The 26,554-nt window shown below is 52.3% G+C and overlaps 11 protein-coding genes across 11 annotated transcripts; 5 read left to right on the top strand and 6 right to left on the bottom strand.

The window, feature by feature from the left end:
• Positions 1 to 1,448: 1,448 nt before the first annotated feature.
• BO87DRAFT_354929 (emp24/gp25L/p24 family protein) lies at positions 1,449 to 2,663 on the bottom strand. The gene is made up of 3 exons (XM_025621308.1): positions 2,442 to 2,663; positions 1,982 to 2,370; positions 1,449 to 1,909 (listed from the first exon to the last, which is right to left on the bottom strand). Exons 1-3 carry the CDS (start codon positions 2,599 to 2,601, stop codon positions 1,760 to 1,762), a joined length of 699 nt encoding a protein of 232 aa, XP_025481916.1. The 5' UTR covers positions 2,602 to 2,663; the 3' UTR covers positions 1,449 to 1,759.
• A 119-nt stretch (positions 2,664 to 2,782) lies between these two features.
• Positions 2,783 to 4,930, top strand: BO87DRAFT_374790 (SANT/Myb-like DNA-binding domain-containing protein). The gene is made up of 3 exons (XM_025622869.1): positions 2,783 to 3,003; positions 3,064 to 3,181; positions 3,240 to 4,930. Exons 1-3 carry the CDS (start codon positions 2,910 to 2,912, stop codon positions 4,810 to 4,812), a joined length of 1,785 nt encoding a protein of 594 aa, XP_025481917.1. The 5' UTR covers positions 2,783 to 2,909; the 3' UTR covers positions 4,813 to 4,930.
• Positions 4,931 to 5,196: 266 nt separating this feature from the next.
• On the bottom strand, positions 5,197 to 7,623 carry BO87DRAFT_457402 (uncharacterized protein; the record flags this gene model as incomplete). Its single annotated transcript, XM_025628798.1, has 2 exons — positions 5,197 to 7,454; positions 7,506 to 7,623. The coding sequence occupies 2 exons, from the start codon at positions 7,621 to 7,623 to the stop codon at positions 5,197 to 5,199; spliced, it is 2,376 nt and encodes a 791-aa protein (XP_025481918.1).
• A 1,367-nt stretch (positions 7,624 to 8,990) lies between these two features.
• On the top strand, positions 8,991 to 9,334 carry BO87DRAFT_239225 (uncharacterized protein). Its single transcript, XM_025618825.1, has one exon. The coding sequence runs from the start codon at positions 9,035 to 9,037 to the stop codon at positions 9,269 to 9,271; it is 237 nt and encodes a 78-aa protein (XP_025481919.1). The 5' UTR covers positions 8,991 to 9,034; the 3' UTR covers positions 9,272 to 9,334.
• On the top strand, positions 9,115 to 12,188 carry BO87DRAFT_330638 (5-methyltetrahydropteroyltriglutamate--homocysteine S-methyltransferase). Its single transcript, XM_025620307.1, has 3 exons — positions 9,115 to 9,327; positions 9,388 to 9,607; positions 9,669 to 12,188. The coding sequence occupies exons 1-3, from the start codon at positions 9,317 to 9,319 to the stop codon at positions 11,760 to 11,762; spliced, it is 2,325 nt and encodes a 774-aa protein (XP_025481920.1). The 5' UTR covers positions 9,115 to 9,316; the 3' UTR covers positions 11,763 to 12,188.
• Positions 12,189 to 12,462: 274 nt separating this feature from the next.
• Positions 12,463 to 13,764, bottom strand: BO87DRAFT_330642 (3-oxo-5-alpha-steroid 4-dehydrogenase family protein; the record flags this gene model as incomplete). The annotated part of the gene is made up of 2 exons (XM_025620308.1): positions 13,583 to 13,764; positions 12,463 to 13,497 (listed from the first exon to the last, which is right to left on the bottom strand). The coding sequence occupies exons 1-2, from the start codon at positions 13,691 to 13,693 to the stop codon at positions 12,463 to 12,465; spliced, it is 1,146 nt and encodes a 381-aa protein (XP_025481921.1). The 5' UTR covers positions 13,694 to 13,764.
• Positions 13,765 to 13,897: 133 nt separating this feature from the next.
• On the bottom strand, positions 13,898 to 17,958 carry BO87DRAFT_354944 (ubiquitin-ubiquitin ligase UFD2). Its single transcript, XM_025621309.1, has 7 exons — positions 17,625 to 17,958; positions 16,836 to 17,530; positions 16,561 to 16,771; positions 16,050 to 16,505; positions 14,403 to 15,990; positions 14,203 to 14,352; positions 13,898 to 14,147 (listed from the first exon to the last, which is right to left on the bottom strand). Exons 1-7 carry the CDS (start codon positions 17,652 to 17,654, stop codon positions 14,056 to 14,058), a joined length of 3,222 nt encoding a protein of 1,073 aa, XP_025481922.1. The 5' UTR covers positions 17,655 to 17,958; the 3' UTR covers positions 13,898 to 14,055.
• Positions 17,959 to 18,406: 448 nt separating this feature from the next.
• On the bottom strand, positions 18,407 to 19,980 carry BO87DRAFT_354947 (J domain-containing protein; the record flags this gene model as incomplete). Its single annotated transcript, XM_025621310.1, has 3 exons — positions 19,332 to 19,980; positions 18,994 to 19,257; positions 18,407 to 18,951 (listed from the first exon to the last, which is right to left on the bottom strand). Exons 1-3 carry the CDS (start codon positions 19,597 to 19,599, stop codon positions 18,407 to 18,409), a joined length of 1,077 nt encoding a protein of 358 aa, XP_025481923.1. The 5' UTR covers positions 19,600 to 19,980.
• Positions 19,981 to 20,068: 88 nt separating this feature from the next.
• On the top strand, positions 20,069 to 20,951 carry BO87DRAFT_457407 (uncharacterized protein). Its single transcript, XM_025628799.1, has 3 exons — positions 20,069 to 20,133; positions 20,241 to 20,343; positions 20,425 to 20,951. The coding sequence occupies exons 2-3, from the start codon at positions 20,274 to 20,276 to the stop codon at positions 20,748 to 20,750; spliced, it is 396 nt and encodes a 131-aa protein (XP_025481924.1). The 5' UTR covers positions 20,069 to 20,133; positions 20,241 to 20,273; the 3' UTR covers positions 20,751 to 20,951.
• A 10-nt stretch (positions 20,952 to 20,961) lies between these two features.
• Positions 20,962 to 22,161, bottom strand: BO87DRAFT_374796 (nicotinate-nicotinamide nucleotide adenylyltransferase). The gene has a single exon (XM_025622870.1). The coding sequence runs from the start codon at positions 21,961 to 21,963 to the stop codon at positions 21,106 to 21,108; it is 858 nt and encodes a 285-aa protein (XP_025481925.1). The 5' UTR covers positions 21,964 to 22,161; the 3' UTR covers positions 20,962 to 21,105.
• A 2,422-nt stretch (positions 22,162 to 24,583) lies between these two features.
• BO87DRAFT_239346 (uncharacterized protein) lies at positions 24,584 to 26,102 on the top strand. Its single transcript, XM_025618826.1, has 3 exons — positions 24,584 to 25,391; positions 25,455 to 25,667; positions 25,726 to 26,102. Exons 1-3 carry the CDS (start codon positions 24,873 to 24,875, stop codon positions 25,984 to 25,986), a joined length of 993 nt encoding a protein of 330 aa, XP_025481926.1. The 5' UTR covers positions 24,584 to 24,872; the 3' UTR covers positions 25,987 to 26,102.
• The last annotated feature ends 452 nt before the right edge of the window (positions 26,103 to 26,554 follow it).

A 26,554-nucleotide genomic window follows, 5' to 3' on the forward strand; every position in this document is an offset into this window, starting at 1 on the left:
TATTGATTCCCACCCCCCGCTTTATACCTCATTTTGTCTTTCTTTTCTGTTGTTGTCTGCCATTGAATCTTGATTGGATCTGGTACCACAGCATGGGCGCTGTTTCTACTGCAGGGAGCAGCTGCATTAATGTTAGAAGAATATTTTTTTAGTGCTGATGTATTTACGAGCGATCTTCTGCATCCTTTATGATCAAATGATGACTGGGGGCAAAGATGGAAACGCACACGTTTCGTCCAACTTGAAAGAATGCAATGATTTTTGGATGGTCCAACACTTGAATGAATGCTAGATAGATAAATCTCGCTGTTACTATCTATACAATCTTTCCCTCCAATAAGCACTAATTTAGTAGACCCGAGCCACCAACAGTAGCGAAAGGGAAGACAAATCATCCTTTGGGTTGACATAGCCGAGAATACGTAGTATGCACACTAAACACCCATTTATAGTAGCCAAGAAGCCCTAGAAAACTCCACGACAATCGGGCATTGCTGTCTACATTCTTGATTGTAAGTCGGCTTAGCTGTCAGCACAAGTGCCGCGTATTATATTCTGTGTTCGAGGGGGCAGTTTTACGGTGGCTCTAGTAGTTTTGTTGCAGGACTACCTCCAGGAACTAGCATATTTGTTGGGTTGATATAGTTCACTGCTCTGCTACTATGCCTCGGAAAGCATAGGCTGTGGGCTGCAGCAGAGCAGATGCAACAGGGGGGGGGTCTTTGGATTATCTTCCGGTGGTTGGGACCAGGATCAGTCTAATAGGAGTTGTTGCTACCATGAGATGAATGGATCGGATAGCGGCGTGGAAGAGAAGAATTGGTCAATTGGCTTAGACTGCTGTGGCAGATTGAGCGTGGTCACAAAATAAATTTTTTAGTGCTGTGTGTCATCTTCTCCTATGCTTTGGGAGCAGTCGTGAAGACAGTAAAAAACGTAATGGTAAAAGCTGAATTCCAGGTATATTGCTTGTTAGCTTCACACCAGAGGGTTAATTATGATACTTTTCAAATGACAAACGTCAACCTGGAAATATGATTTCCCACAATGAGCGAGATGAGCCCAAGGATGTTGCTCGCACGTGGCATGTAATGATTGGGAAAGTTATCAGGCATACATTAGTAAGTACTAGAAGTATGGCGGTGATGGCTGATGGCTTTGCTGGTTGGTGAAACCAAGTTGATAGAACGGGTAAACCTGGAGAGCCTGGTTAATACCAGCAAGGAATTAGGAAAGTGACCACCAGCATATGTACCATGGTAATAGAGTAAGTATTATTAGTCCTTCTATTCATGTAATTGGGCTGCTGTCGTATCTTCTGTGGCTACTGTGATGCATTGGATTTCCTTGAACACCTGGGTATTCTATGGTGGAAAAGCAAGATGCTGAGGAATTCTTGGGACTACAATACCACTTCTTTCTATATTAAGCATCCCGAAAACATATGCCGGCAGAACGATAGAGATAGGGGAGGTGAGGTTCCTCGGAGCAGTAGCAGCAGAAATCATACTGCCTCAATATATACCACACACAAGTACATTGAAACCTCATCAGCAGAACCACATACATGCATTTTACATTCACTCATCAAACTCACACAAGAGAGAAATAATAATCGCTAAACAACCGATCATAGCTAGCTAGGTAGTAGTTTATTGTAAGTACAACCAGGTACCTCACACTCATTCCTTTTGGCCTATTTTCTCCAACTTGTACTCCCTCGATCTCGAACAAAGAAAAAGAAAAGTAAGTCCCCCGTTTATGTCAACTTCTGCTTGATGAAGAACGACCGCAGATGCGAAAGCTGCCAAGCACAAGCCACCGAGAGCACGGCCAGCTGGATGAGAGTCCACCGAACCACGCGGGAGTTGGTGGCCTCAGACTGGTCGCGGAATTCAGCTTCACGTTCCTGTTTAGACACATTGTTAGTAAGTCATTGATCATACTGCCCAAAACATCATCCCCGTGGTGGGAAACATACCCGCTGGAACACCTGCTCCCTACGAATATCCTGCAACCGGCCGTTCAGATCCTTCACCTTCTGCACAATATCCTGCATCTTGTCCTTGTCTTCCGTCTCGATCTTGCTGGTCTCACCGATGGCCATGTCCAGAGTGACCTGGACGGCACCGGACGGGGCGCCCGACAGCCAGCCGCCGCCAGTTGCGGCGTTGGTCTCGGGAGTCACACAGATCTTGTGCAGGCCGGCGTCGGCAGCGGAGAAGGTAAAGCGACCAGAGTGGCTGTCACGCTTGGAGACGACGCGGTGGTCGTTGTCGAAGATCTCGTCGACGGTGACGAGCATCTTAAGGTTAGGGTCCACATTGTAGGTGTTGGATTGTTGGTTGATCACGGCGGTAGAGTAGGTACCTTTATTATACCCATATCGCATTAGTATTGAGTAGTGAATAAAGTGGGGGAGCAGATAGTGAGTAGCATACCGACAACCAGGGTATCCTTAGGGAGCTCCTCAAAGAAGCACTTTGTTTGGCGGCCGTCCATGTAGAAGTAGAGGGCGTTGGCGGGCACCGAGAGGCACAGGATGGCACACACGGCCATCAAGGAGGACAGCCATGAGGCGGAGGATCTTACCGGAGCCATGATGCAGTTGAATGGGAAAAATTGGCGGAGGGGGAAAGAGACAACAGAGGGAGGGAGATGATGAGAACAGTTGGCGATGAAGCGATTGCCTCGATCTGGCCGGATCCCGTCTTGGCGCGAATTCTCATGACTTTTGCTTCTCCGCCTTCATCTTCCCTTCCATCTCCTCCCCTCTTCCTTTCTCGCTCCTCGAAGATTACATCGCTGCATTGCTATCTTCTTGTTGATTCCATCGAAAAATCAAATACATCTGGCCTCATCACCCTTGGAAATCGCTCAGCCCTCAAACCCCCACAGGTGCCTCCGCCATGGCCGCCGCCGATGTTCGCGACATGCTGGATCTGCCCGCGGAGGGCCAGCCCCGACCTCATAAGAAACAGAAGGTCGTCGAGAAGCGTCCAGGTGAGCTTCTCTCACTTCATTCACTCACCTAAAATAACTCTGACACTTTCCAACCACTAGAGGGTATCACCCGTGAGCTCTATGCTCTGCTAGGTGAACGAGCACCTCCGATCGCCATCAACGAGAATCGCTACAAGGGACGCCCGAAATGGACGAGCAAAAAGCGCGTCCAGCCATGGTACGCACACACCACCATATATCTACTGCTCTCCGATACCGAATACTGACTCCATCAGGCGCATGACCCCCTTCATCAACAGCGCCCGCTCCGACGGCCTCGTTCTCCGCCACTGGCAGCGCCAGCATGAATCCGCCAAGGTCCCCGCGCTGGAGGGCTCCGAGATGGACGTGGACGAGAAGAAAGAAGACAACGCCGATGCCTCAACCTCCGACAACATGCCACAGCAGAACTCTATATTCGCCAAATACAACATCAAAGCCCGCGTACCCAACCGCTACACAGACGAGGAATACAACCGCCATCTCAAGAACGACGACTGGACGCGCCAGGAGACCGACTACCTCATGGACCTAGTCGAAGAGTACGACCTCCGCTGGGTCGTAATCGCCGACCGCTACGACTACCAACCGCACTCCGTCGATGGCGACACCAACAACGCCAGCGCTCTCGTCCCCGCAAAGCAACACCGAACCATGGAGCAGATGAAATCGCGCTACTACTTCATTGCCGCAAGCATGCTCGCACTCGAACACCCACCTTCTGAGATGTCCGAAGCTGAATTCGAACTACACGAGAAGATGCTCAAGTTCGACGCCGATCGTGAACGCTCCCGCAAAGAACTCGCCGCCTTGCAACTCAACCGCACAGCCGACGAAGTCCGCGAAGAAAGCGTCCTCCTCGAAGAACTCAAACGCATCACCGCCAACGAACAGGACTTCATCACCGAGCGTCGCGAACTCTACTCCCGCCTCGAAGTCCCCATCAGCGTCGGCAACACAACCATGTACCAATCCAGCCAAGGCCTCTCACAACTCCTCCAAACCCTCCTCCAAGCCGACAAGAGCAAGAAACGCCGCTCCATCCTTGGCCCGGAAGGCGGCGCCGCTCCCAGCCCCGCCGGCGCAACCCCTGCCCCCAATGCCCCCAGCAGCGCCCGCGACAGCCGCGCCGACACCCCGAACGCAACCCCGGCCGCCGCCCCAACCAACAAAAAGGCCGCCGCCGCGGCAGCCGCAGCAGCTGCAGCAGCGAACAAGGAAGCGCAACAACAAGCCGTCCGCACCCTCACGCCCGCCGAAGAAGCCAAATACGGCGTGCAGCACCACGACCGACTGGCGCCGGGCGTGCAATTCCGCAGTGACCGCGCGCAGAAGCTCACGCAAGCGAAATCGAATGTGCAGACGCAGAAACTCGCTGCCGCGCTGGCGGAACTGGAGGTACCGCTGCGGCTTGTCATGCCGACGGAGCGCGTCTGCAGGGATTTTGAGAAGTTGATTCACTCGGTGAATTTGCTGTTGGAGGCGCGGAAGGTGTCGGAGAAGGTGGAGAGTGAGATTCGGGTTTTGGAGGCTGCGAAGGAGGAACGTGAGAAGAAGGCAAAGGAGGCGCTAGAGAAGGATGGTAAGCCTGAGGTCAAGTCGGAGCAGCAGGAGGATCAGCCGCTTCCTGCGGCGGCGGAGGAGAGTGCTGGGGATGCGGAGGGGCAGGAGAAGGGTGCGACAGATGAATCGGGGGAGAAGGCAGGAGGTGCTGGTGCTGGTGAGGAGGGAGATGGGCCTTCGCATAAACGCTCTGCTAGTGTGCTGAGCAATGCTAGTGATAAGAGTACGAAGCGGCAACGGAAGTAAAAGAGGATTGATGTTATGGGCGTTGGAGAATGGGCGGCGTTCTTGGTGTTTCGATATACCTCTGTACGACTACATGAAGCTTGGGCTTGACAATCACTGGTTTTAATGCAATTATTTCATCGATGTAACACATTCAATATTAATTGTTTCCCTATCCTTTTATTGGTACGGTGGACTTTCATCAAAGAGACGATAACCAGTTACCGATATAATTTGAATGCTAATATTGACTGTTCAGAGTAACAGCTGTTTTCCAGAAGTGAAGAGGCAGCGTCAGATGCATCAAGTGTTGTACATTGATAATAGTTGTTGTAACAACTTGCCAGTGTGGGTTGTGCTCCGACGGCCTCAAAAATATATAAGTGGCCAAACGAACACTGGCACCTACCCAAGCATTTCTTGGTAGTCCTGGTAAGTACTTTTCCAGTCATCTGTGATAGACTCTGATCCGGTTTTGTCAGAAGAATTATACCGATCCTTTTTGGTATTATGGGTGCCTGTCTGGACGGTCTGCTGGTCGTGTTCTTGTCCCTCGTGCTGGAAATCATCTGAGCCGGCTGTTTCATGCAAGTTCTCGGCGGAGACGATAGGGACATCGTCGTCGGCACTCTTAGCCCTATTTTTACGGTCGAGGACCTTGAATTTGAGAATGCGACCCTCCTTTCTCCGCGCCACGGGGTATCTCCCAGCTGGAGTGGTCATTGTCGCAGTCGAGTTGGCTTCAAAGCCGCGCGTAATCGCTGACACGCTGCGACCCTTCAACAAACTCCCTGTACGTCGCAAGGTCGCCCATCTGCCCAAAGGTCGCCCCTCAGTACTTCTGGTAGAGACTGACGAGCTTTTTTGTTCATTCTGTTGTTCGCTCGCAGGCTGGTTTGGATCAACCCAAGAGCAGAAGTCCCAGGGATTTTTTGTATCAACTGCAGTGGGATCGAGCTGCTCCTTACGCTTGGAGAATTTCTCCAGCACTGAGGACTTGAGCTGTTCACCCAAGCCTTCACTAAATGCACTAGAGAAGCTGCGAAGACGTATGCGACTCACAACGCTCGATAGCTCGAAGTTGGAATTCCCGGCCTTAGGAGACATCTTCTTGTTTTGTCCTATAGTCTCCTTCCCAAAGGGCCTTGATCCACTTCGAAGATCCACGCCTACAGGTGTCACTCCTGGGACACTGGACCCAATGTAATTGGGCTTCTCTGGAGGTTCATCGGCTCCGTCAATTGCAGGTACCAGAGCGTATCCGTATCCAAGTCGCCGGCCCCCTGACATCCATCCAACACTCACCTTGCGAGGCGATGCAAGGTCCGTATCCGCGTCGTCATGGCCATGTGCAGGAGAGCTGAGTGAACGGGCTGATTCGAATCTCTCGGAAAACATGTTTTTCTGCGCTTCAACTTTATCTGCATCCTGATCTGCAATGGGAGCATAACGAGCATTCACCAGTGACGACTCCAATGATCGAGGGGAACAACTGAAAGAAGCGATGGGTTCATGAGATTGTTTAGTGTTGGCCTGATTCTGTATCCGTCTATCTATAGAGCCGACTCGATCATCTGTAGATGACAGGCTGGTCTTCTGAGAATAGCACGAGGACGCCTGGTTCACTGGTCCCCTAGGTCTTGGTCCTGTTGCGTAGGTATCCGGTGCCTTTCCTGCTCCAAACCCAGAAAAGTCGTGAAATGGCTGGGATACGTTCCACGTCCCAGCAGTGCTGATCCACCGATTCTCATCAAACGACTGTTTCGGTGATAGCATACGAGGAGACGTTGAGCGAGACGCCAAGGTCGTCGGGATATTCAAGTCACCAAGATGAACAGAGCAATCGTCTGGTACAGGGCCTGCGGGGGGCTGCCGGCGTCGTTTCCTGACAGAGATCTGTGAAGATGGCCCAACCAAAGAGTCTCCAGACGTGGCATACGAGAATGGCACAGGAGACACCGGAGTCGAATAACCCGAGCCATGTATACCAGGATCAGGTGAAGCCATTCGAAGGGGAGGCCGGTATCCGTGTTGTTTTGGATACACAGGTCCATTTCTCATCTTGCCTTGAACTGGACTGCCCGCCATACCTCTTTGAGGCTTTGCAATCCTGATTCGACGGCTCCCATCATCTGTGCCGCGGAAGGCAGAGGAGCCTTGAGACAATTGGGTCATGCAAGACACCTGACTCTTCGAACGCAGAGCAGATTGTGATTCTTCCCTTATAGTAGGTTCCGCACATGGTGCACTCTCTAGGTCTTCGAACTCTGGACTATGAGCCTGCACATATGGTATCCCCTGTTCCATCTCGCGCCGCAAAGGGGAGATAGCAGCCTCCTCAAGGATACGTGGATTATATGGATGGTCTCTGGTGTGGCTGATCTGCTTGGGGGTGCTTATGAACTGCGCGTCGCTGTCATATCCCCTTTCGCTCATGAAGCTGCTCCCAACCTCGTCGGGAGTAGCTACTCTTTCACCAGGACTGGCAAATCTGGAAGAGAATGGATATGCTGGGGAGCCAGACTTTCTGCAATCATTTTTTGGCTTCACACGCTGGTCTCTGGCTTCTCGAGAGAAACGTCTACGGAGTCTATCGGGCAGGCCACCGGAGGAGCGTCTGGGATGACCGGGGCGTGCGACATCGTGCCTGTCCTTGGAATACCCTAGCAGGGTCAGCAGTGCTCTTGTCACTCGAGCGGACTCGCGTGGCTCACCATCCGAATCGCCATCTGGTGCTGGTCTAGCGGAGTTCAATTTGTAGGAGTGTCTTGTGTCGGAGTCTGAGCCTTTCCAGTATTTTCGGAACCGGGGACAGATGAGAAAGAACGCCATCGGGACAAGTTTATTATCTCAAGGTGAATGATAATGCCCTTGTCAACAAGTCCACGGTTTTGTGTTGTTTATTCATGGTGGGCAGTCCGTTCAGACGGAGCATTCTGCGCAACTGCCTCCTTCAAGCTTATGCAACATACAGGAACGGAAGCTGCGACTACATTGAGAGGAGCAGCTGCGTTATAAATTAAGCTCTACGGTTCTCAACCAGATCATCGGATTTTGGACGAGCATTGTGGTCACCATCCGATCTATTGGGGGGGGGGGGGGGGCGCATTCGAACTGTATCTATAGCATACTCTGCGGTAACTGTTCGTCGGCCAGCTGAGCTTCCCCAGACCTGCATGCATGCAAGATACTCCGCATCCCGAAAGGAACTCCGAACACCATGTTTAAAAGCCGAGTACTTCAGAACCAGCACTAGAGACACGCTTCAAAGCATTGTGACTCGACAAAAACTCCGGGTTATTTTTCGAATGAGTCACTAGTAGAATACTGTCGTAGTACTGGGTGAATTGAGACGGATCCCGAGTATCGGGGGGGGAAGATTGATTCTGGCTCTTTCCATAACGAAGATGAATCAATCTAACGACATTCATCAGCTAGTCAGTTTCTACTGCGTACTGCGTATCTCGACCCATGGACTGTGGCAAGCTCTAGCGCCGAATGGCAGATCTCACCTCAGATTTGGGTAATTGCCCACTCTGATAGGCCCAGTGGCCACCTCGTGCAGCACGCTGGGAGTCAGCCGATGCGGCCAATGGGTCTCAGCGCAGATCCATTTTGCAGGTCCGAATCGGCTCCATCGCGGACAGAAGCCAGTCTCGACTGTATGGGCAGCAGAAGAAGAGTTGGAACTGCGTAGGTAATGGGCGTGGCTAACCAGCTCGTATCAGCCTGGCAACCCACCAGCCAGAACCTTAATGGGGGCCGATCCCGGAAGGCAGGCAGAGGTGGTCCGAGGGATACTCCGGACTTTTCCACGGCGCTGACTGGCCCGTTTATCCAATACTTAATCACGCCATTTAGCACTATGTTCGGGATGGGTTTAGTTCTGGCCCCTCCCAACGGACGGGTTACTAAAATTTTCAAGGATGACACATACCTCAAAAACCGGAGGACATTGGACTTGTTTGGGTCCGGAGGGTCAGGAACTTAGTGGTAATGTGGGAAAGGGGCTCAAGTGTAGATAGCTGGGGGAGGAGGGAGGGGAGGCATTGGAGAGGAGAGCGACAACGAAGAGAATGAGTGCAGATACTCACAGAATGGCGAAAACCTTCCCTTCCATTCCTTACTGTATACATACCACTTCAGAGGCGGGACTATCTTACCTTACCGAACAGGCACATGTAAGTATGCCTGATCTGGAGTCTGGAACACGGTCAGGTTTCCAGGTACTGGTGTGGTATCCATGGTATTTTTGGTATCAATCCAAACCCCTCGCCCCACTCCCTCCCCTCCTCCGTCTGCTTATAACAACTCCCCTCCATCCTCTTCTTCCCTCTCTTTCTTCTCTTCTTTCTCTCTCCATCCCTCCCCCCTGTTTCTCTCTTCATCCTTTTTCTCAGCAAGAGACTATTGTATAGTCCTTGACTGTCTTCTCTGTCTTCTTTTTCATCCAATTCTTCATATATTCTCCCTCTGTTAAACTCTACCTTTTTTCTCCATCACTTCTACACACATATCTTTCAAGATGGTTCAATCGTAAGTTTTCACCGTCTGCCTTCATCAGAAAAATGTCAATGCTAATGGTATCTGCTTTAGCTCCGTCTTGGGTTTCCCTCGTATGGGAAAGCTCCGTGACCTCAAGAAGGCCACTGAGGCTTACTGGGGTGACAAGATCTCTCGTGATGAGCTCTTGGCTGAGGGAAAGAGACTCCGTCTGGAGCACTGGAAGCTCCAGAAGGATGCTGGTGTTGATGTGATCCCCAGCAACGACTTTGCTTTCTACGACCAGGTCCTCGACCACATCCAGCTCTTCGGTGTATGTATCCTCGGTCTGATGCTTCTTAATTACCTCATTCGCTAACGTTCTCCTCCAATAGGTCATCCCCGAGCGCTACAGCAAGTATAACCTCCACCCCCTTGACGAGTACTTCGCCATGGGTCGTGGTCTTCAGAAGCCCGCCAAGGATGGTCAGGCCGCCATTGATGTCCCCAGTCTGGAGATGGTCAAGTGGTTTGACTCCAACTACCACTACGTCAAGCCTACCCTCCAGGACAACCAGACCTTCAAGCTGGCTGAGCAGCCCAAGCCTGTCGTTCAGTTCCTTGAGGCCAAGGAGGCTGGCGTTGTCACTCGCCCCGTCATCCTGGGTCCTGTCTCTTTCCTGACCCTCGCCAAGGCTGACCGTGGTCAGTCCGTGGACCCCATCACCAAGATTGAGGAGCTCCTCCCCGTCTACGTTGAGCTGCTCCAGAAGCTCAAGGAGGCTGGTGCTGAGGAGGTTCAGATCGATGAGCCCGTCCTCGTCTTCGACCTCCCCGCCAAGTCCAAGGCTGCTTTCAAGCCCGCCTACGAGAAGCTCGGTGCCCTTGGTGCCCAGGCTCCCCGTCTGGTCCTTGCCACCTACTTCGGTGACATTGTTCACAACCTTGATGTCTTCCCTGCCCTCCAGAGCCTCCACGGTATCCACATTGACCTCGTCCGCAACCCTGAGCAGCTCGACGCTGTTGTTGCTGCCCTTGGCCCTAAGCAGATTCTGTCTGCTGGTGTTGTTGACGGTCGTAACATCTGGAAGACCAACTTCAAGGCTGCCATCGAGAAGGTCGAGCTGGCCATCCAGAAGCTCGGCAAGGAGCGCGTTGTTGTTGCCACCTCCAGCTCCCTCCTCCACGTTCCCCACACTCTCGAGAGCGAGAAGACCCTGGACCCTGAGGTCCGCGACTGGTTCAGCTTTGCTGTGCAGAAGCTTGACGAAGTTGTTGTGATCGCCAAGGCCGTCACCGAGGGCCCCGCTGCTGTCCGTGAGCAGCTCGAGGTTAACGCCAAGTCTGTCCAGGCTCGTGCTTCCTCCAAGCGCACCAACGACCCCAAGGTCAAGGAGCGCCAGGCTGCCGTCACTGAGGAGCAGCACAACCGCCAGTCTCCTTTCTCCGCCCGTATTGCCGAGCAGAGCAAGTCCATCAACCTCCCTCTCTTCCCTACCACTACCATCGGATCCTTCCCCCAGACCAAGGAGATCCGTATCCAGCGCAACAAGTTCACCAAGGGTGAGATCACTGCCCAGGAGTACGAGAAGTTCATCGAGAAGGAGATCGAGGAGGTCGTCAAGATCCAGGAGGAGCTTGACCTGGACGTTCTCGTCCACGGTGAGCCCGAGCGTAACGACATGGTCCAGTACTTCGGTGAGCGTCTCACTGGTTACGTTTTCACCACCCACGCCTGGGTCCAGTCTTACGGCTCCCGTTGCGTGCGTCCCCCGATCATTGTCGGTGACATCTCTCGTCCCGCTCCCATGACCGTCAAGGAGTCCAAGTACGCTGTCTCGATCTCCAAGAAGCCCATGAAGGGTATGCTTACCGGCCCCATCACTTGCTTGCGCTGGTCTTTCCCTCGTGACGATGTCCACCAGTCCGTCCAGGCTCAGCAGCTCGCTCTCGCTCTGCGTGACGAGGTTGTTGACCTTGAGACTGCCGGCGTCAAGGTCATCCAGGTCGACGAGCCCGCTCTTCGTGAGGGTCTCCCCCTCCGTGCTGGCAAGGAGCGTGAGGAGTACCTCAAGTGGGCCGTCCGTGCCTTCCGCCTGGCCACCTCTGGTGTCACCGACGGTACTCAGATCCACTCTCACTTCTGTTACTCTGAGTTCCAGGACTTCTTCCACGCCATCGCTGCGCTGGATGCCGATGTTCTGAGCATTGAGAACAGCAAGTCGGATGCCAAGCTGCTCAAGGTCTTCATCGACGAGGCCTACCCCCGTCACATTGGACCTGGTGTCTACGACATCCACTCTCCTCGTGTTCCCAGCGAGCAGGAGATCAAGGACCGCGTCGAGGAGATGCTTCAGTACCTCCGCCCTGAGCAGCTTTGGATCAACCCCGACTGTGGTCTGAAGACCCGTCAGTGGCCCGAGACCAAGGCTGCCCTGACCAACATGGTCAACGCTGCCAAGTTCTTCCGTCAGAAGCACGGAAACTAAATTCTTCTTTAATCATTACATTTTTTTAATAACCCATGATTGGGGGCGACATTCTCAACCTGTCGTCTCGGGGAAGCGGACTCTAGCAGATCCCTTTCCAAAGTCTTTTTTGATGAGTTTACGATGATGATACCAAAAGTTCAACATATGGGTTAGGGTTTCATTAGATGGGGTCACCGGAGTTTTCAACATATGATAACGCTTTCAACATCGGCGTTCGCATAAAACATCGACGCCAAGTTTTCTCTTGCATTTTGCGAGTTTTGGGGGCGGAATGCGGGAACGTCGGTGACGTCTGCAACGCCGAGATCAATAATATTTCAACAATGATTGTGTATATCACAAAAAAGGGTCGCTACTTTACTGCCCTTAATGAATATGACAAATGCTCGAATGGTCACATTTGAGCTTGACATTTCTTTATCCATGATTGTTCTAACCGTAGAGTAGCTGATGTAGATGATTGTAGCTCCAGCATGAACTTGCTTATGATCTATGTAAAAGACGGATTTCTGTAGATATTACTCATTTAGGAGATATGATATTATACACAACCACAAGCTATCATATATACATCCTTCACTCAACTATACACAACCCATTACTTTTACCAGCACCATTACCCAAATACAACCCAATCCATACCAATTCACCCAACCCCCAACCCTCTTCCCTGAACAAACAAAAGAATAAGTAACAATTACAACCAGCTGAAAAAAGGCACCACCGCCCCCCGTCCCTTAACCCTCCCCTCCCCAAACTTCTCAACATACCACTTCCTCCCCCACCTCGCATGCGGCAACATATTCGACACCGCATTAACCAGAAACACCACCGCAGGCAACGGCATCGGCACGCCCATCCAGTCAGCTATTCTCGCAACGGGGACGAGCCACGGCGCCAGCTGGAAGGAACCATCCCCAGCACCAGCACCAACTTTAACTGAAGGTGTGGTGGTGACAATCCTAGCAGCTAAGATCGCAAACCCAAGCCACTCAATCCACTCCGCGACGTAATGCGGATAGAGAATGGATGTGAAGAGGCCGGTGGGGGGCGGGATGGTGTATATTTTGGAGTAGATATTTCCTCCTTTCTTATTTTTACCTTCTTTATCGGCATCTTTGGTGGATGATGACGATGATGTAGAAGGAGGGGGAGAAGGAGATGCCTTCTTCCGATGCGCCTCCTCCCTCCTCAATCTGAACAACGTCCGCTCAGCAGAGATATTCCCTGCCATTCCTCCCAGGAAGAGGGTGAGGCCTAGTGGACCGAGGAGTGCTCTTCCTATACTTCCACTAGTACCACTTCCACTACCACCAGAAGCATAAGAAGAATAAGAGGCTGAGGTAGAATAAGGAACAGGATACCCAGCCAACCACCCGGCCAAACAAACGGCATTGAACCAATTAAACGCTACCGCGGAGGAGGCAATAATCACATGAATAGGGGAGATGCTGGGTGCCGCGAAGAACGGGGAGATGATGGCGCGGTTGGTGTAGTGCAGGGTGAAGAGGAAAGCGAGGAATTTGTTACCCGTGGGGAGTGTAGACAGTGATGGGGAGAGGGTTAGGTCTGGGTAGTGTTTGGGTAAAGTGTAGAGTAGGTAGAGGAGGGTCATGGGGGATACTATCTCCATGATGCACCAGGCCCAGCGGCCAGGGAGGTTTAGGGGGGAGGATTTCAGAGAGGTTTTGCCCGCTGGGTGGTAGGAGGTTAGCCATTGGAGGAGGGATACCTGGATTTTATTTTTTTGGTTAGTATTTGGGTGAAGGTGATGGGGTTTGGGGGTTGGTGATGTATAGGTGTGGGTGTGGACGTACGAGTGGAAAGTATTGGAAGATGTTGAGGAAATGAGTGTAGATTTCTGGGGTTGGGTGGATGAGGTGCTCCCAGGGGGGAAGGTGGTTGAGGATGGAGAGGGCGGAGCCCATTGTCGTTGTTGGTATTAGTTGGTGTTGCTTTTGTGGGTTATGCCAATGGCAGGTGAAGTAGTGGGAAGAGGATAGAAATGGAGAAATTGAGTAATGTTACATCAATGGACGAGGTGACGATGAAGATCAAGAGTTGGCGGATGAGTCAGCATCTACAAGGATCCAAGGCATGAAGTTAAGTATTCACAAGTTAAGGTTACTGCTCATAAAGTTACTACGAGATAATGATATCGTCATTGCATCCTGGCATTACCTCCCTATGCAAGTCTAACCCAAACTCGCCGAAAGAAGACCATCCCAACTATAACATGCGGATCCAAAATCAGACAGAACTCACTCTCGTCGCTCACTTTTGCATTCCATCAGTTCGTCGTATCCATCGGCTCCAACACGCGCCTCCGCTCAGCCAGTCTCTCGGACTTGAATGACTCAATCTTGGCCTTAAGTTCGGTATCTATGCAACAGTTAGTACTCATCCTTTCACCACCAATCCACACTATGAAGCCTACCGGGTATTACGTCTTCCATCTTTAGCGGTGCCCGGTTGAACGGATCATGAGGATCGCTGAGCAGATGCGACCGGATCGTTGCTCGGTCAATAGACACCCGGGATCCTGGTAGAATGACCGGGTCTTCCATCAATGTATACATCAAGGGATCTGGTTCATGTTAGTAACTTCTTCCTCCAGTGCTGAATGTTATCACATACCTAAGAAATCATCCGGCACCTCGCCCAGATCCTCCTCAGCCTGGTCATCGGCCTCCTTGGCCGCCTTCACCCTCTCTTGTAATTGCTCCCACCGCTTGAACTCCTCTGGCGACTTGAGCGACCATTTCCGTAGGATGTCTGCTGCCTTCTCAAAGTTCGCCGGCTTGTATGACCGTCCATCGCGTGCCACCGCGATGATGAAGTTCTCCTTGCCCATCAGGTTCAAATACACGTCCACAATCTCGCTCAGCAGCGCCCTCGGGTTGAAGCCGTACTCCTGCAGATTGTCCACCCGTAGACTGGCGCTCTTGGGTCCCACCATCGCATCCAGGTTATAGTCCAGCATGTCTGCCAGTCGCTGCACGATTTCAGGCATCGTGAACGAGTCTGCCAATGCATCTGTAAAGAGCTTGAGCATAGCCACCGTCTCGTTGGTCAGCTGCATATACGACTTGGCGTTGCGCTGTGCCGAGGCGAGGTGCTCCTCTTTCTGCTGACGCACAGTCGGGTCCATTGAGGCACCGTTGAGGCGCAGCTCCGTCTGCGTCTTGTGAATGGTGATGAATGCTCCGAAGGACTCGTCCAGAACGAACGTCACATCGTTCAGCAACAGGTTGACAAAGCGGACGAAAAAGTCCAGGTTCTGCTTGGACTGGTTGTACAGCTTGTTGCGGTAGAGCGTATTCGGCCAGATGCACTTGATGATCTGGAATATTTCGAATCGAATGTTGAACTTGTCAAAGAATTGCGTATGCGTGCCCGTGTGCTCTGCTTCAATGTAGAACTTCATCATCGAGTGGAGGAGGTATTCATTGGCAAACGGCATCGAGTTGAGCAGATCCACCAGGACTCCGCGAGCGCCACCAGGGCGTGGCCACGTGCCTCGGAACAGAATAGACACAAGTCCTGCCTTCAGGTACGGGTTCTTGATATAGCCCGAGCTCTCCAAGAAGGTGATGCACAGCATGACCAGCTCGTCTCCTTGCGTGGCAGTGATGATCTGTGGCATGCACCACATGATGAACTTGAAGTTGCTGACGATGTCGTCCAGGAAATACTCTGGAAGGCATTTGAAAACCTCCGGCTGCTGCACCGGAAGAGGGAGCTTGATCTCCTCCTTGGGAAAGTTCGTGCCCGAGACAACTCTCAGCAGCCACACGATCACGTACCGCATGAACAGCATCGACCGGGCTTGCCACTGGTCGTCAAACAAGACACCCTGTAGACTATACTTCAAGGCTAGGCCGAGGTCCAGCTTATCCTTGTACTTCTTTAGAGCCTCCTCGAAGACCCGAAGCTGCATCGGGTTGTTGACCCACCGGTGCCGTTCCAGCTCAAACTTATTGATGGTGGACTCCATGTGTCGGAGGTCCTTCTCAAGCTGCTCCAGCTTGGAGGTTAAGGACTCACTGCCATAGTGATGCGCAGCGACGGTGAGGAAGAAGATCTCAGTGATAAAGTTGGAAGTGCCCTCTGCCTTTTTGGAGTAAAAGGCATCTGACGCATGCTGATCGGCATTGATCTTGGTTTCATCTCTCATATCAACGCGGGGATTACGATGCAGGTAATTAGCATCGACTCGGTCAATCTAGAGCATGACCGTTAGCTGCAAGCACTCCTCCTGCCGACCTGACGCAACGTGCTTACCTTGGTGAAGCTTGCATCCATGAACGGCTCGCAAAGTTGGTCCAAGCAGGTAGTCAGGTTGAACATGAACCCGTCGGATGACACCGTGTTGGGGTCCACCTGCATTGCACGTCGCTTGTGGTTGATGTTCAGGGAGGCCGCGAACCAGTCTAGAACCCTGTCCCTAGCATCTTTCGACGCCCGAATCATATGGTTCATGACATCGAGGAGATCGGAGCTGATCATGTGCTGCATCATGCGGATCGACCGCTGTGCGTTCAGAATGTAGGACTGATCTCTCGTCTTAGGGCTGGAGAAGTAGGTCATGGTCACACTGCTCTGCAGCGGCGACAAGCGAAACCATGGCCCCAAGAGAGTGCTCTTCTCGAACAAAGCCGGATCCCGGGATGCGTTGAACATATCCGACTCGGTAATGGCAGCTGCAATGACCGCATGGCGGACGAGGTTTCGAAGAGCCTACAAATCAGGTTGACGAGCGCTCCATGAGAAAAAGAGAGTGGCCTTCACGTACTGTCATATATGGCTTGTAGTCATCATTGATGGTCATAGCAGCAAGCTCCTGGCTCATCTCCTCCACGGCCGTAATGAAAGCCGGCTTGAGGCTCTCATCCTCGTCGAACCTCTTGACAGCCTCGCCAATGAACTCAAAGTCCACGCCCTTGTCGTCCTCAGGATCCAAGAGGAGATATGGCTTTAGCGGCGACTTCTCAGCCGGCTCGAGCCTGTTTAATGACGAGTCAGCCGAATCCTGGATCCAAGAGGTATCACTTCACCGCAACAACGCACCCAAACATCTCCGGCATCGTAATGGCAAATATACAATAACTCAGGCATATGCGGCGCGCCTCGCAGATAGCACTGAATTTCGGATCATCATCGCGATTGCGGCGGAAGCCCTTGTGCAACCTAGAAATCCGCCTCCAGCACGGTAGTAGATAGTCCAAGGGCTTCTGACGCGGAGCATTGGAGGCCGCTTCCAGAAGGGCCTGGTCCAGGACCGTCACATCCACGCGAACCTCCCGGCCTTGATCCTCAAGCTCACTCTTCAGACCCGGCAAATACGTCAATCGTTGTCCGTGAATATCCTTCTGCCGAGCCTCATTCAGCGACAGCTTGAAGACAGCGCTCAATGTCCGATCCTGAAATGCCTCGATACTCTCTTCCGCTTTGGGGGGTGGTGGTGTGCCGGACACCGGCGTTACGGTCTGTGAGCGGTCCGGGACCGAACTGGCAGAGGCTGCAGGTGTGATCTTGATCCGCTTCCATTCGGACTGTTGGGGCTGGAGTTGTGGTGAGGGGGCTGATGAACCGGGCGCGCTGCCCGGTCTCGACGAGGATTGTGTCTGGATCCTGTCCGGGTATCGTGAGGTTGGTGTAGACGGGGCAGGGGAGGCAGGCCTGCTTGATGCTGAATCCGCGGCGCCTTCATTCTGCGCCGATGGCGTTGGGTTGCCCAACTTGGCCAAGCGCTTGCTGCGGATCTGATTATGAGGGCAAGTCAGAACGGCAAATGCCTGGATGGCAGGATTCGAAAGAACACGGGCCGGGACCGGGAGAGAGATAGCAACAACTCACCTTATCCGCTTCAGACTGGCTCTCTGACATCGTGGATGATGCTTATGGGGCAAGCCCGAAGCAGAAGGGCTTCCGTAGTATCAGCGGGGCTCGACAACGGAGCGAGTTGGTGGCTGGAACCGAAAACTCAGACGGAGGAGAGATGGAGAGAACGGGGGGAAAGAGTTAATTAAGGCAATCCAGGCTGGATTAGAAGCGGGGAGAAAAAGAGTGTAGTGGGTGCCCGGAAAGAATGAGCCCGATAAGTGACCCCCAGAGCGAAACAGTGAGGAGAAAAGAGGTCAGTCACTGGCGCTGACTCTGTTCCTGGACTGCTTCTCTCATGGTCGCTGAGGTTCGCCCGCATGAAGTATTAACTAAGCTGGTTGGCGTTGGTTCGCCCGCTCAGGGCCCTTTCTTTTGCATCGTGTGTTCTTTTCTCCACTTTTCACGGTTATTTCTCCAACACTGGGAGATAACCGACTACTTACTATCTACTTTACTACTTATCTTGCCGATCGCTGCTGCTCAACTTCCATCTATTCTCTTCTTTAACAACATATACATTTGCTTTGCTTCTCAAGGCTACTACTAGACGAAGCTACTTCCAAGCTCAGGTCATCACTCCGTGAAACGCCATCAAAATCCTTGCACACGTATACACATCTAATGCGAGAACAAAAGCGGCGGGGGGTCATCAAGAACAAAATGTAACAGGCCATTAAGGTATAAAAGAAATAAAAGGAGGATGCAAAATTGGCACCCCGCATGCCATAGAGATAGAGACAAGTCCGCGCTCTCTTTCAGTACCTCCCCTTCAGGGAGTCTAGCCGCCGACAACTCTTGAGCTCCATCGCTCTCGCTTCTTTGATCTTGTCTACGTCTGGGAAGAACCAGCCCTGGGCATCCTGGAGCATGCGATCACGCCTGTGTTGTTCGGCTTCGCATTCATACCGTAGTTTCGTAACGTAGTCCACTTCCACCCGTTGGTCCAGTTGCCGGAATTTCCGCGAGCTGTAGTCTTCTACATCCCCGGGGTTCACATAATAGTCCACATTCAACTTAGGTGTCGTGCGATGCATCGTGTGGGGAGGCACGGCAGCGTCAAAACGGTACGAAGGACCTGCAGGAGTTGACGGCCCAGAGAATTTGGACGAGATCCACGGAAGTACGAAGAGGAGAATGAGAGGGAGAAGCTGCTGGAAGGTAGCCCACAAAGAGGGCGTAGGTTCGGTACGAGCATTGGCCTCACGGGGTCTTCTCCGGGGGCGACCGCCTCCAAACTGATGAACCCGGATACCAGGACCGCCGCCCATGTTGAACACAAACTGAGGTCCACCTATACACACTGATTAGCCATGTTCCTCAAATCAATAAGAAGCAACCATACCAAAAGGACTAAAACCACCACCCATATTGCCAAACCCACCGCTAAAGAACCGCTGGAACAGCTCTTCCGGCGAGATCTCCTCCTCGAACATTGGACCTCCAGCACCCGCAGACCGGGGGAATCCACCGCCGCCAAAACCGCTAAAAGGCGAAGCGCCCGAGGGACCAGCACTCGGGGTGAACCTGCTGTCCGGATCGCCTCCAAACCTGTCATACTTGGCTTTCTTCTCGGGGTCCGACAAGACCTGAAAGGCGCGCGAAACCACTGCAAACCAAAACAACCATTAGCAAGGTGATTCCCCACACAAGCATCCGAGGAATATCCCAATCACTACTCACACTTGAACGCCTCATCCGCTCCCTCATACCCGTTCTTATCAGGGTGTGTCATCAGACTCAGTTTGCGATACGCCTTCTTGATCTCGCCGTCGGAGGCGCTCTTCTCCAATGACAGGATCTCGTAGTACGCCGTCGCCGAACATTTCCGTATCCTCAGGACCGCCGCCTTCTGCTCTGGTGTGTATTTCCGATCCTGGTTCCCCTGGTTGTGCTCGCGGGATTTGGCAGAGCCTCCATTGTCTACCCCGGACGCGGTGGCGGACGGCATGGCGGCAGAGCTTTTATTTCCCTTTTATCGATGAAACGAGTCCCCTCTGCGTGTAGCCAGCCGGCTGTAGAATATCCCACTCTTCGGATTTAAATCCCGGTTTGCGAGGGGTTGAAAGCCTAAACAGGCTCGTCGAAAGAGGGAAGGGTGGATCAGCGATGAACCAGCCGACGGACGCAAAGAGAATCGCTAATTAGAGAGGGGAGTGCCCTGGGTTTCGCGATCGACTCGAGTGATATCAGCGACCGGGAAAAGGAGACCAAGTGTTTAAAGGATTGGTTGGTTCTGGGCTGCAGCGGGCCAACCCTCGATCTGGGGAATAATAGATAGTATGGGGTGAATTTGATAAAACGTGGTGAGTTTCTGGAGGATCAGATGTTGACGCTAAGCCGAGTGAGTGAGAGTGAGCCGTTGGTTCGAGGTTTAGTCAGTCACTCAGTCGCTTTGGAAAGGTACGTCGGAGCTGCCAGTCACCTTTCCCGCGTCACTAGCTACTTCGGATTGTCTTGTTTGACTGCCCAGCATACATACAAGGTTAGTTACTATTTCTGCAATTGTATATTCATTTTATTTTAGTTTTTTTTCAATTGCTACAATTTATTATTCATCTTCAAGTCGCTCACCACCATCTTCATTGACAGCAGAAATCTCATAGAATTCCACCCATCGCAACCATGTCCGGTTCAAAATCCCCGATAGAAGAGACCGAAAAGTCTCTCGTGCAGAAAGCCAGAGCATGGGGAGGTAAGCATACTTCTCAATCTAAATCTAAACCAACATCTCATCTCCAACAATGTCACTAATCACTCATCCATCGACGCACAGAGAACTCATTCCCACCCACTCTGCTCGCCACTCTCATCACCGCACAATACATGCGACCATTCCAGGCCCTTCCTATGCTTTTCCCTCCCGTCCTTATATTCACCAGCTATGCCAACATCCAAGGCTTCAAAACCGATACAGCCGGTATCAGCGCGGCGTGGTCCGGGCTGTACCTGTTGCTCGCGGGTCGTCGGAAGCAGCCGTTTATGAAGAAATGGGGCGCGAGGGGAATTGTCCGCGGTGCGACCATGGGTCTGTGCTTGGTTAATATGGTTAGCGGTGGGTTGGCGTATACTCTGGGCAAGCGGGAGGAGGAAGAGGAGTAAACGGGGGATATTTAAAAGTTATGGTTTGATTTGGTGAGACATCTTATGTGACGGTGCGGGATAGTGCTGTTTGTATGCGGGGTCATGTATGATATAAGTTGAACAGGGAAACAGGCGTCGCTTCGGGTATGGTGTTTTGGTTTTCTTTCGATTGCTCAATTCAATCAAGTGATGATGACGTTAGTCATGACTTAATAGTTCATTGATGAGTGTGTCCTTCTACATGAGTGATCTATATGTATGTTATATATATCTAGTAGGCCTTGGGCGAGTGGCTTCCGACCTGCTCTGCGCATCGCACAATATGCGACGTATTTCCGTCAACGACAGCTCTTGAAGTACCTTTGTACTGCAATCACCCCGTGTATGGATTTTCTGCCAAGATGACATCCCGGACACTGGGAGGAACCAGCCACTCCAGGTCCTGAGGATTGGCTACAGCAGCTTCTCGCGCTCTTGTCGAGCTCACGGAGGGCGCACCAGGCTTCTTGCCCTCGACAAGCCTGATGCGATCAGCCCATTCTCGTTTCCCGCCCACCCTCTCCATGGCACCCTGCGCCAAGTCGGCCACAAACGCTTCCTGCTCCTCTTTACTGCCCCAGTCACTATCCGGGCGCATGGTCACTCGCAACCGATGCTGGGAAAGAAACGGACCCAACGGCTGGAGAGTATGCTCTGGTGGGTAGTATTTCGGGTTGAAAATGCGGATCAACGTATCGTACCCCGTCAGATGTACCTGCTCCAGTGACGAGGAGTATATACCCGCGCGTTCAATCTCCGCGGCTTTGTCCACAAAGTATGGTTTCTTGGTGACTCCAATGTCGATCACGGGAAGATTTTGGGCCTTGGGAATCGTCCCGTTTGTTTGTAATGACGAGAGAAGGTCTCGAGCGAAGAGCTCCATCATGGCCAGACGGGTCTCGAACGCCGCCGGCTTGGAGGGCTTGTCGGCATTATGTGTCGCGAGGAGCAATAAGAGACGGGAGGGCTTGTGGGGATTTTCTAGAAGAGCGGAGGTCGCAATTCGGCTGTGGGCAAGGGTTGGCGGGTTGAAGGACGAATCGAGGACGTACAGAACGTCAGTGGATGAGATGGGATCCTGGCGCTCGGAGGGGACAGAGGCCAGAACCTCCAGATTGCGGGTTGATGCAATGAAGAGTCTGAGGCCCGCAGCGTACTTCTCGCGTAGGGCATGAAAGGCGGGGCTCGTCATGCTGGGATTAGATGAGTTATTCTGGCGTGGTCAGTGTGACAACTCATAGAGTCGAGTATGTATGTATGTATGGTAACATCAAGAACGATAATGATGATGATGATAATGTCAATGATGCCCAAGGCTGGTCACGTCAGAGGCCGACAGAAGAGGTGGGGTTGTGGACGGGAAGCATCCATGGACGTTGTTGGACGAGGACCCTTTGGTGCGGGTGGCTGCAGGACCCGGACTTTGCTGGGTATACCGCCAAATACAGTAGACAGATACTATGTAGTATCTAGAGTAGGTATGTATGTAGCATGTACGGCTTATTGGCGACGCTTCGAGACCCTAAACCCACACGGCAGAGAAACACGAGCCGATATTAAGGCTTTATCTCATTGCCCATACTAAATGGTGGATGGCGGTCTGTGAGCTATCCTCGATGGGATCGTAACACTTAGATTAAAGCCGCGATGATCACAATCAGGGACTCGGTGCTCCGTAGGCTGGATGTAGTAGTCTAGACGGACCCGGTAAGCCGGAATGTTCTGGAGTCTGGATGTCTAGATTAGGGTCAATGGTGGTGTGTTCCTTGTGTTCTCGCTAAATGCCGCTTATTCCGGAGTGTTGGTTAATGGTTTATTACCGGCCGCGCTCAGTGGAGTCTCCAGTGACTTGGCCAAGTACTCATCAGGGGTAGATAGATACTCCCTACTTATGCCCAGGATGTGATTGTGACATTCCAAGTATCAACAGAAGAAATAGAGTCTAGCTTACGAATGAGTGGGAGCTCATACGGAGTTAACTACTGAAATGGTGTGACTGGCCAGGACTGGAGCTCTCCGAGCTTTGAGGGCTAGCCGATAAGAACCGAAGACGATCATCTCCTAGTCGATGGCGCACAGTGAAAGCGTGTTCACGGTTCAGGCAACCATATACTTTGGCCCTCATCAGCTTGAAACGCTGGCGGCCGTGGTTTCCCCAGCTCCGGTCAGGGTCAAGAACCAAGAACAACCTCAGAGCTTTGCTTTCATCTGTTATCACCACCAGTGCCAATATCCCGCACCACACAATATAATTTATATCCCGGCCTTCTTTGTGCTTGGATCACTGCCAGTAAGTTAATCAACCGATATGATCAGTCTTTGTTCTGGGAGAGAATCGCCGGTGTCTAGACCCCCCATGCTGGCTCCACTCGGTCTGCACCTACCACCCACGCCTCGTAGGCCCAAGACCATCGCCGCGCAGATTTTCTTGATCAACCCTGTCAAACGATGCTGGCGCGCCCACCGACGGAAATGATATCGGGATTGTCGATATACTGAGCCTCCTTGGGGACTTCTTCCTCTCCCTCTTCTCCATAGTTCGTGTTGAGAAAGGACTCGGCTCAGACATGAGTCCCTTCGGTTACAAAGCGTCTCACGCCATCAGCACGAGAAGTCTTAGCTCGGAGTCAAAGCCACTAGGCTGTATCATTTTAGCCCCTTTGATGAAGCATCGTTGACTAAACCACTGTAAGAAGCTTGGGGGTGTTGGCAATGAGCTCGCTAACTGTATGGTGGAATGAGGATAGAGCTTGGATCCTTCTCGACTCATCATGCCCCTTTTTCTTACTTTGGTTCTCCATGTCTCCAGAATGCTGTGTAGAGTGTATACGTTGCCCAGTTGCGTGAATGGAGGATGTCATCTCCGCACGGTCAACTAGTGAAGGTGATAGTAAACAAATCCACAGCGGATTGTTGATTAAAGCGTGTCCACCAGTAAATTACGGTAATAACAATTCCGCGCCGGCCCATTAATGAGGTTGAGTCAAGCGTGGCGGTTGAACATACGATTGTCGGCGGCTGTTCCATGGATGCTTCGTTTGAGGACCGACGGGAATTACCAGATCCGGGCAATGTTGACAACCCACACGATCGACGTTGTTGTTATTGTTGTTGTTGTTTCTTTTATTTCTGAACCAGAAACAAAAGGGCCCTGAAATAGTCCCTGAAGGGGGCGGTAACAGCTTACCGACACATCCTTCTCAGACAACCTGTGCGATCCTCATGCACGCTGGCTGTTGGTCTGGCAGCGACAGCACAGCGAAGGACTAGTGCTATCCGTATTAGGCAAAACGAGGGGGAGTAAAGAAAAAAGTCGAACAAGACGGAAGCCGTGCGGTTGGCCCGTTTGGACAGGCACAATGAGATTAAGCTGGCAGCCAAGCACCAATGAGAAGAGGCGGTGAGGGGATGAAACGGGGCTTCATCTCCAGTCCAGCTAATCCGCGTGTGGTTCCTGCGCCGGAGACCCACTCGGGACTGAGGAAATTAAAATTAAGATCAATATCAGGAGGAGGGCAGTGCGTGTTGATTGGCTGCAGGGTTATCAACAACTGGGCACAGCTGCACGCCCGACACCACCTCGTTCGGCCAAGATGAGACATTAGCGCCGTATGGGCGAATCTTCCAACACTCGCCCACCAACGGGCATCTCGCATCTGTTCCATACGACGTTGGAGAAAATACGGTGCCTGGTAATAGCGCGTATCGACGGGCTGCAGGGATCCCGAATTGAATGGATTTAATCAAATTTCGATATTACGGCGTTCTCCTTTAGGTTTCCCTTTTTCTGACTTTCTTTCTTTTCCCCCCGGGTCTTTTTTTCCTTTAAACTCCTTCACTTTCTTCCCGGGCCTCCAAAAAGTCTCTCGTCAGACTGCTACATTCTCTCTCCTTTTCAACCTCTCTCTGCGAGAACGTTGCGACCTTCCTTCTTGCGTCCAGTCACTCTTTCAACCTTGCTTTGATTTACTTGCGAATAGATTTCGCATCTCACTTTCGTTGAGAAAACCACCCCCCGCAGTCTCTACCAAATAACCCAAGAACGGAATATCTCTCCCATCTACTCGGACTTCTTCGAACCTCCACCATCAATCCTTCACGATGCAGCTTACTTCCAAGGTTTCCATCGCCCTGCTGGGTGCTTTCGCCGCCGTCGGTGAGGCCAACAACCACGGCTTCCATGCGCGCCAGATGAACTTCCACCCTGGTGGCTACAACAACCAGACTGTGTCGACCTCCGTCGTCCCCGTCTACCCGACTCCGGAGCACTCCAGCGCTCCCGTTGCCCCCAGCGCTCCCGCCAGCTCCCCCGCCGGAGTCGCTGCTAGCTCCCCCATCATCGGTGGTCACTATGCCAGCAGCTCCAGCTCCGCTGCTGTTGTTGGTGCTTCCTCTGTCGCTCCTGTGCCCGTTCCCCTCGGCACTGGTGTCTCCAGCAGCGCCCCCGTCTCCGCCCCGGCTGCTGCTGCTACTGGTAGCAACGGTGTTTCGACCGAGTACGACACTGTGACTTCCACCAAGGATGTCACTCTCACCTACACCCTGGGTTCTGGTTCCACCGAGAGCGTCGTCACCACCACTATCCACCGCACCGTGACTGACGTCGAGACCATCTACGTGGTATGTTATGGAAGCCCGTTCTGGAAGCATGAAGAAGGATGTATACTAACGGATATATCATAGACCCCCTCTGCCAGTGCTTCCTCCACTGCCCAGGACACCACCGTCACCTCTGACACTACCGTCTACTCAACCTCCACCGACTACGAGACCTACACTCTCTACGCGGTCCCTACTTCTTCCGCTGCCGCTGGTAGCTCCGCCCCCGCGGGCTCTGCTGCCGCTGGCGAGACCTGTGCTCCGGTCACTGTCACTGTCCACGACACCGTCACTGTGGTATGTACCCACTTTGAAACCAAGCTGTCGGTTTGGACCCCTTACTGATGCATTGCAGACCGCCACTCCCACTCCCATCTCCACCCCCGACAGCGTTGCCAAGATCGAGGTCAGCTCTGTGTCTACCAGTGAGGAGGTTGAGACCACCACCCAGGCCGAGGCCACCACCCACAGCAAGCCCACCGTTGTCCCCACCTCCAGCGCCCCTTACGGCCACAGCAACGGCACCTTCCCTTTCCCCAGCGGCGCTGCCCGGCCCACCGGCTTCCAGACCAGCAGCAAGGTTGCTTTCCCCTCTCACTTCCGCCGCGTCTACTAAAGCCATGATTGAATTGAATTTGACTGCTTCGGGTCACGAGCTTGACGCCACGCCTGTACTGAGATTCCCAATCGTGGCGTAAAAAAGCACACGCTGGCACTGTACCTACGAGAGGATTTACTGTTTTGCTTCTGGTACAAACTTACTCAATTTTTTTGACTTTGGATTGGCCGTCTTCGTCCATCTTCAACCTAGACTTTACTTCTCTTCCCCAATTTCCTCCTCCCCAGGGATGGGTAATTGGCTTTTCTTCTTTTCATCTGGGATCTGTCGATTCCACCGCTTAACGAACAAAGCTCTTCTTCTTTCAATTTCTCTTTCTTCCACGAAACCTTCTCGTGAACCTCTCGGACATGAATCTCGGGATGTCAGGCGATGCGACATCAGGCGAGTTGACCCAGCAGGTGGCGAAGGCGTCTTAGCGGGTACATCGGCTCTCTGTACATTTTGTTTTGTGTGTGTTTGCAGTAGATATTTCTCTCAAGATGATGACCTTGATTACGAAGCGATTTTGTTAGTCGAGCGAATGACATTCGTCTATTGCCACCTACTCCCCTTGTAGAAGTAA

The sequence above is a fragment of the Aspergillus neoniger genome (genome assembly GCF_003184625.1).
Source record: "Aspergillus neoniger CBS 115656 unplaced genomic scaffold BO87scaffold_9, whole genome shotgun sequence".
NCBI classification, from domain to species: domain Eukaryota; kingdom Fungi; phylum Ascomycota; class Eurotiomycetes; order Eurotiales; family Aspergillaceae; genus Aspergillus; species Aspergillus neoniger.

Excerpts from the sequence above, each read along its gene's own strand:
- BO87DRAFT_457407 (XM_025628799.1), top strand. The coding sequence starts at position 20,274 with ATGTCCGGTTCAAAATCCCCGATAGAAGAGACCGAAAAGTCTCTCGTG. Across the intron at positions 20,344-20,424 it reads GAAAGCCAGAGCATGGGGAG|AGAACTCATTCCCACCCACT; the intron begins GTAAGCATACTT and ends ATCGACGCACAG.
- BO87DRAFT_374790 (XM_025622869.1), top strand. The coding sequence starts at position 2,910 with ATGGCCGCCGCCGATGTTCGCGACATGCTGGATCTGCCCGCGGAGGGC. Across the intron at positions 3,004-3,063 it reads GGTCGTCGAGAAGCGTCCAG|AGGGTATCACCCGTGAGCTC; the intron begins GTGAGCTTCTCT and ends TCCAACCACTAG. Across the intron at positions 3,182-3,239 it reads AAAAAGCGCGTCCAGCCATG|GCGCATGACCCCCTTCATCA; the intron begins GTACGCACACAC and ends TGACTCCATCAG.
- BO87DRAFT_374796 (XM_025622870.1), bottom strand. The coding sequence starts at position 21,963 with ATGACGAGCCCCGCCTTTCATGCCCTACGCGAGAAGTACGCTGCGGGC.
- BO87DRAFT_239225 (XM_025618825.1), top strand. The coding sequence starts at position 9,035 with ATGGTATTTTTGGTATCAATCCAAACCCCTCGCCCCACTCCCTCCCCT.
- BO87DRAFT_354944 (XM_025621309.1), bottom strand. The coding sequence starts at position 17,654 with ATGTCAGAGAGCCAGTCTGAAGCGGATAAG. Across the intron at positions 15,991-16,049 it reads TGGATGCAAGCTTCACCAAG|ATTGACCGAGTCGATGCTAA; the intron begins GTAAGCACGTTG and ends GTCATGCTCTAG. Across the intron at positions 14,148-14,202 it reads GATGGAAGACGTAATACCCG|ATACCGAACTTAAGGCCAAG; the intron begins GTAGGCTTCATA and ends ACTGTTGCATAG.
- BO87DRAFT_354929 (XM_025621308.1), bottom strand. The coding sequence starts at position 2,601 with ATGGCTCCGGTAAGATCCTCCGCCTCATGGCTGTCCTCCTTGATGGCC. Across the intron at positions 2,371-2,441 it reads TAAGGATACCCTGGTTGTCG|GTACCTACTCTACCGCCGTG; the intron begins GTATGCTACTCA and ends GGTATAATAAAG. Across the intron at positions 1,910-1,981 it reads GGGAGCAGGTGTTCCAGCGG|GAACGTGAAGCTGAATTCCG; the intron begins GTATGTTTCCCA and ends GTGTCTAAACAG.
- BO87DRAFT_239346 (XM_025618826.1), top strand. The coding sequence starts at position 24,873 with ATGCAGCTTACTTCCAAGGTTTCCATCGCCCTGCTGGGTGCTTTCGCC. Across the intron at positions 25,392-25,454 it reads ACGTCGAGACCATCTACGTG|ACCCCCTCTGCCAGTGCTTC; the intron begins GTATGTTATGGA and ends GATATATCATAG. Across the intron at positions 25,668-25,725 it reads TCCACGACACCGTCACTGTG|ACCGCCACTCCCACTCCCAT; the intron begins GTATGTACCCAC and ends GATGCATTGCAG.
- BO87DRAFT_330638 (XM_025620307.1), top strand. Across the intron at positions 9,608-9,668 it reads ACCACATCCAGCTCTTCGGT|GTCATCCCCGAGCGCTACAG; the intron begins GTATGTATCCTC and ends CTCCTCCAATAG.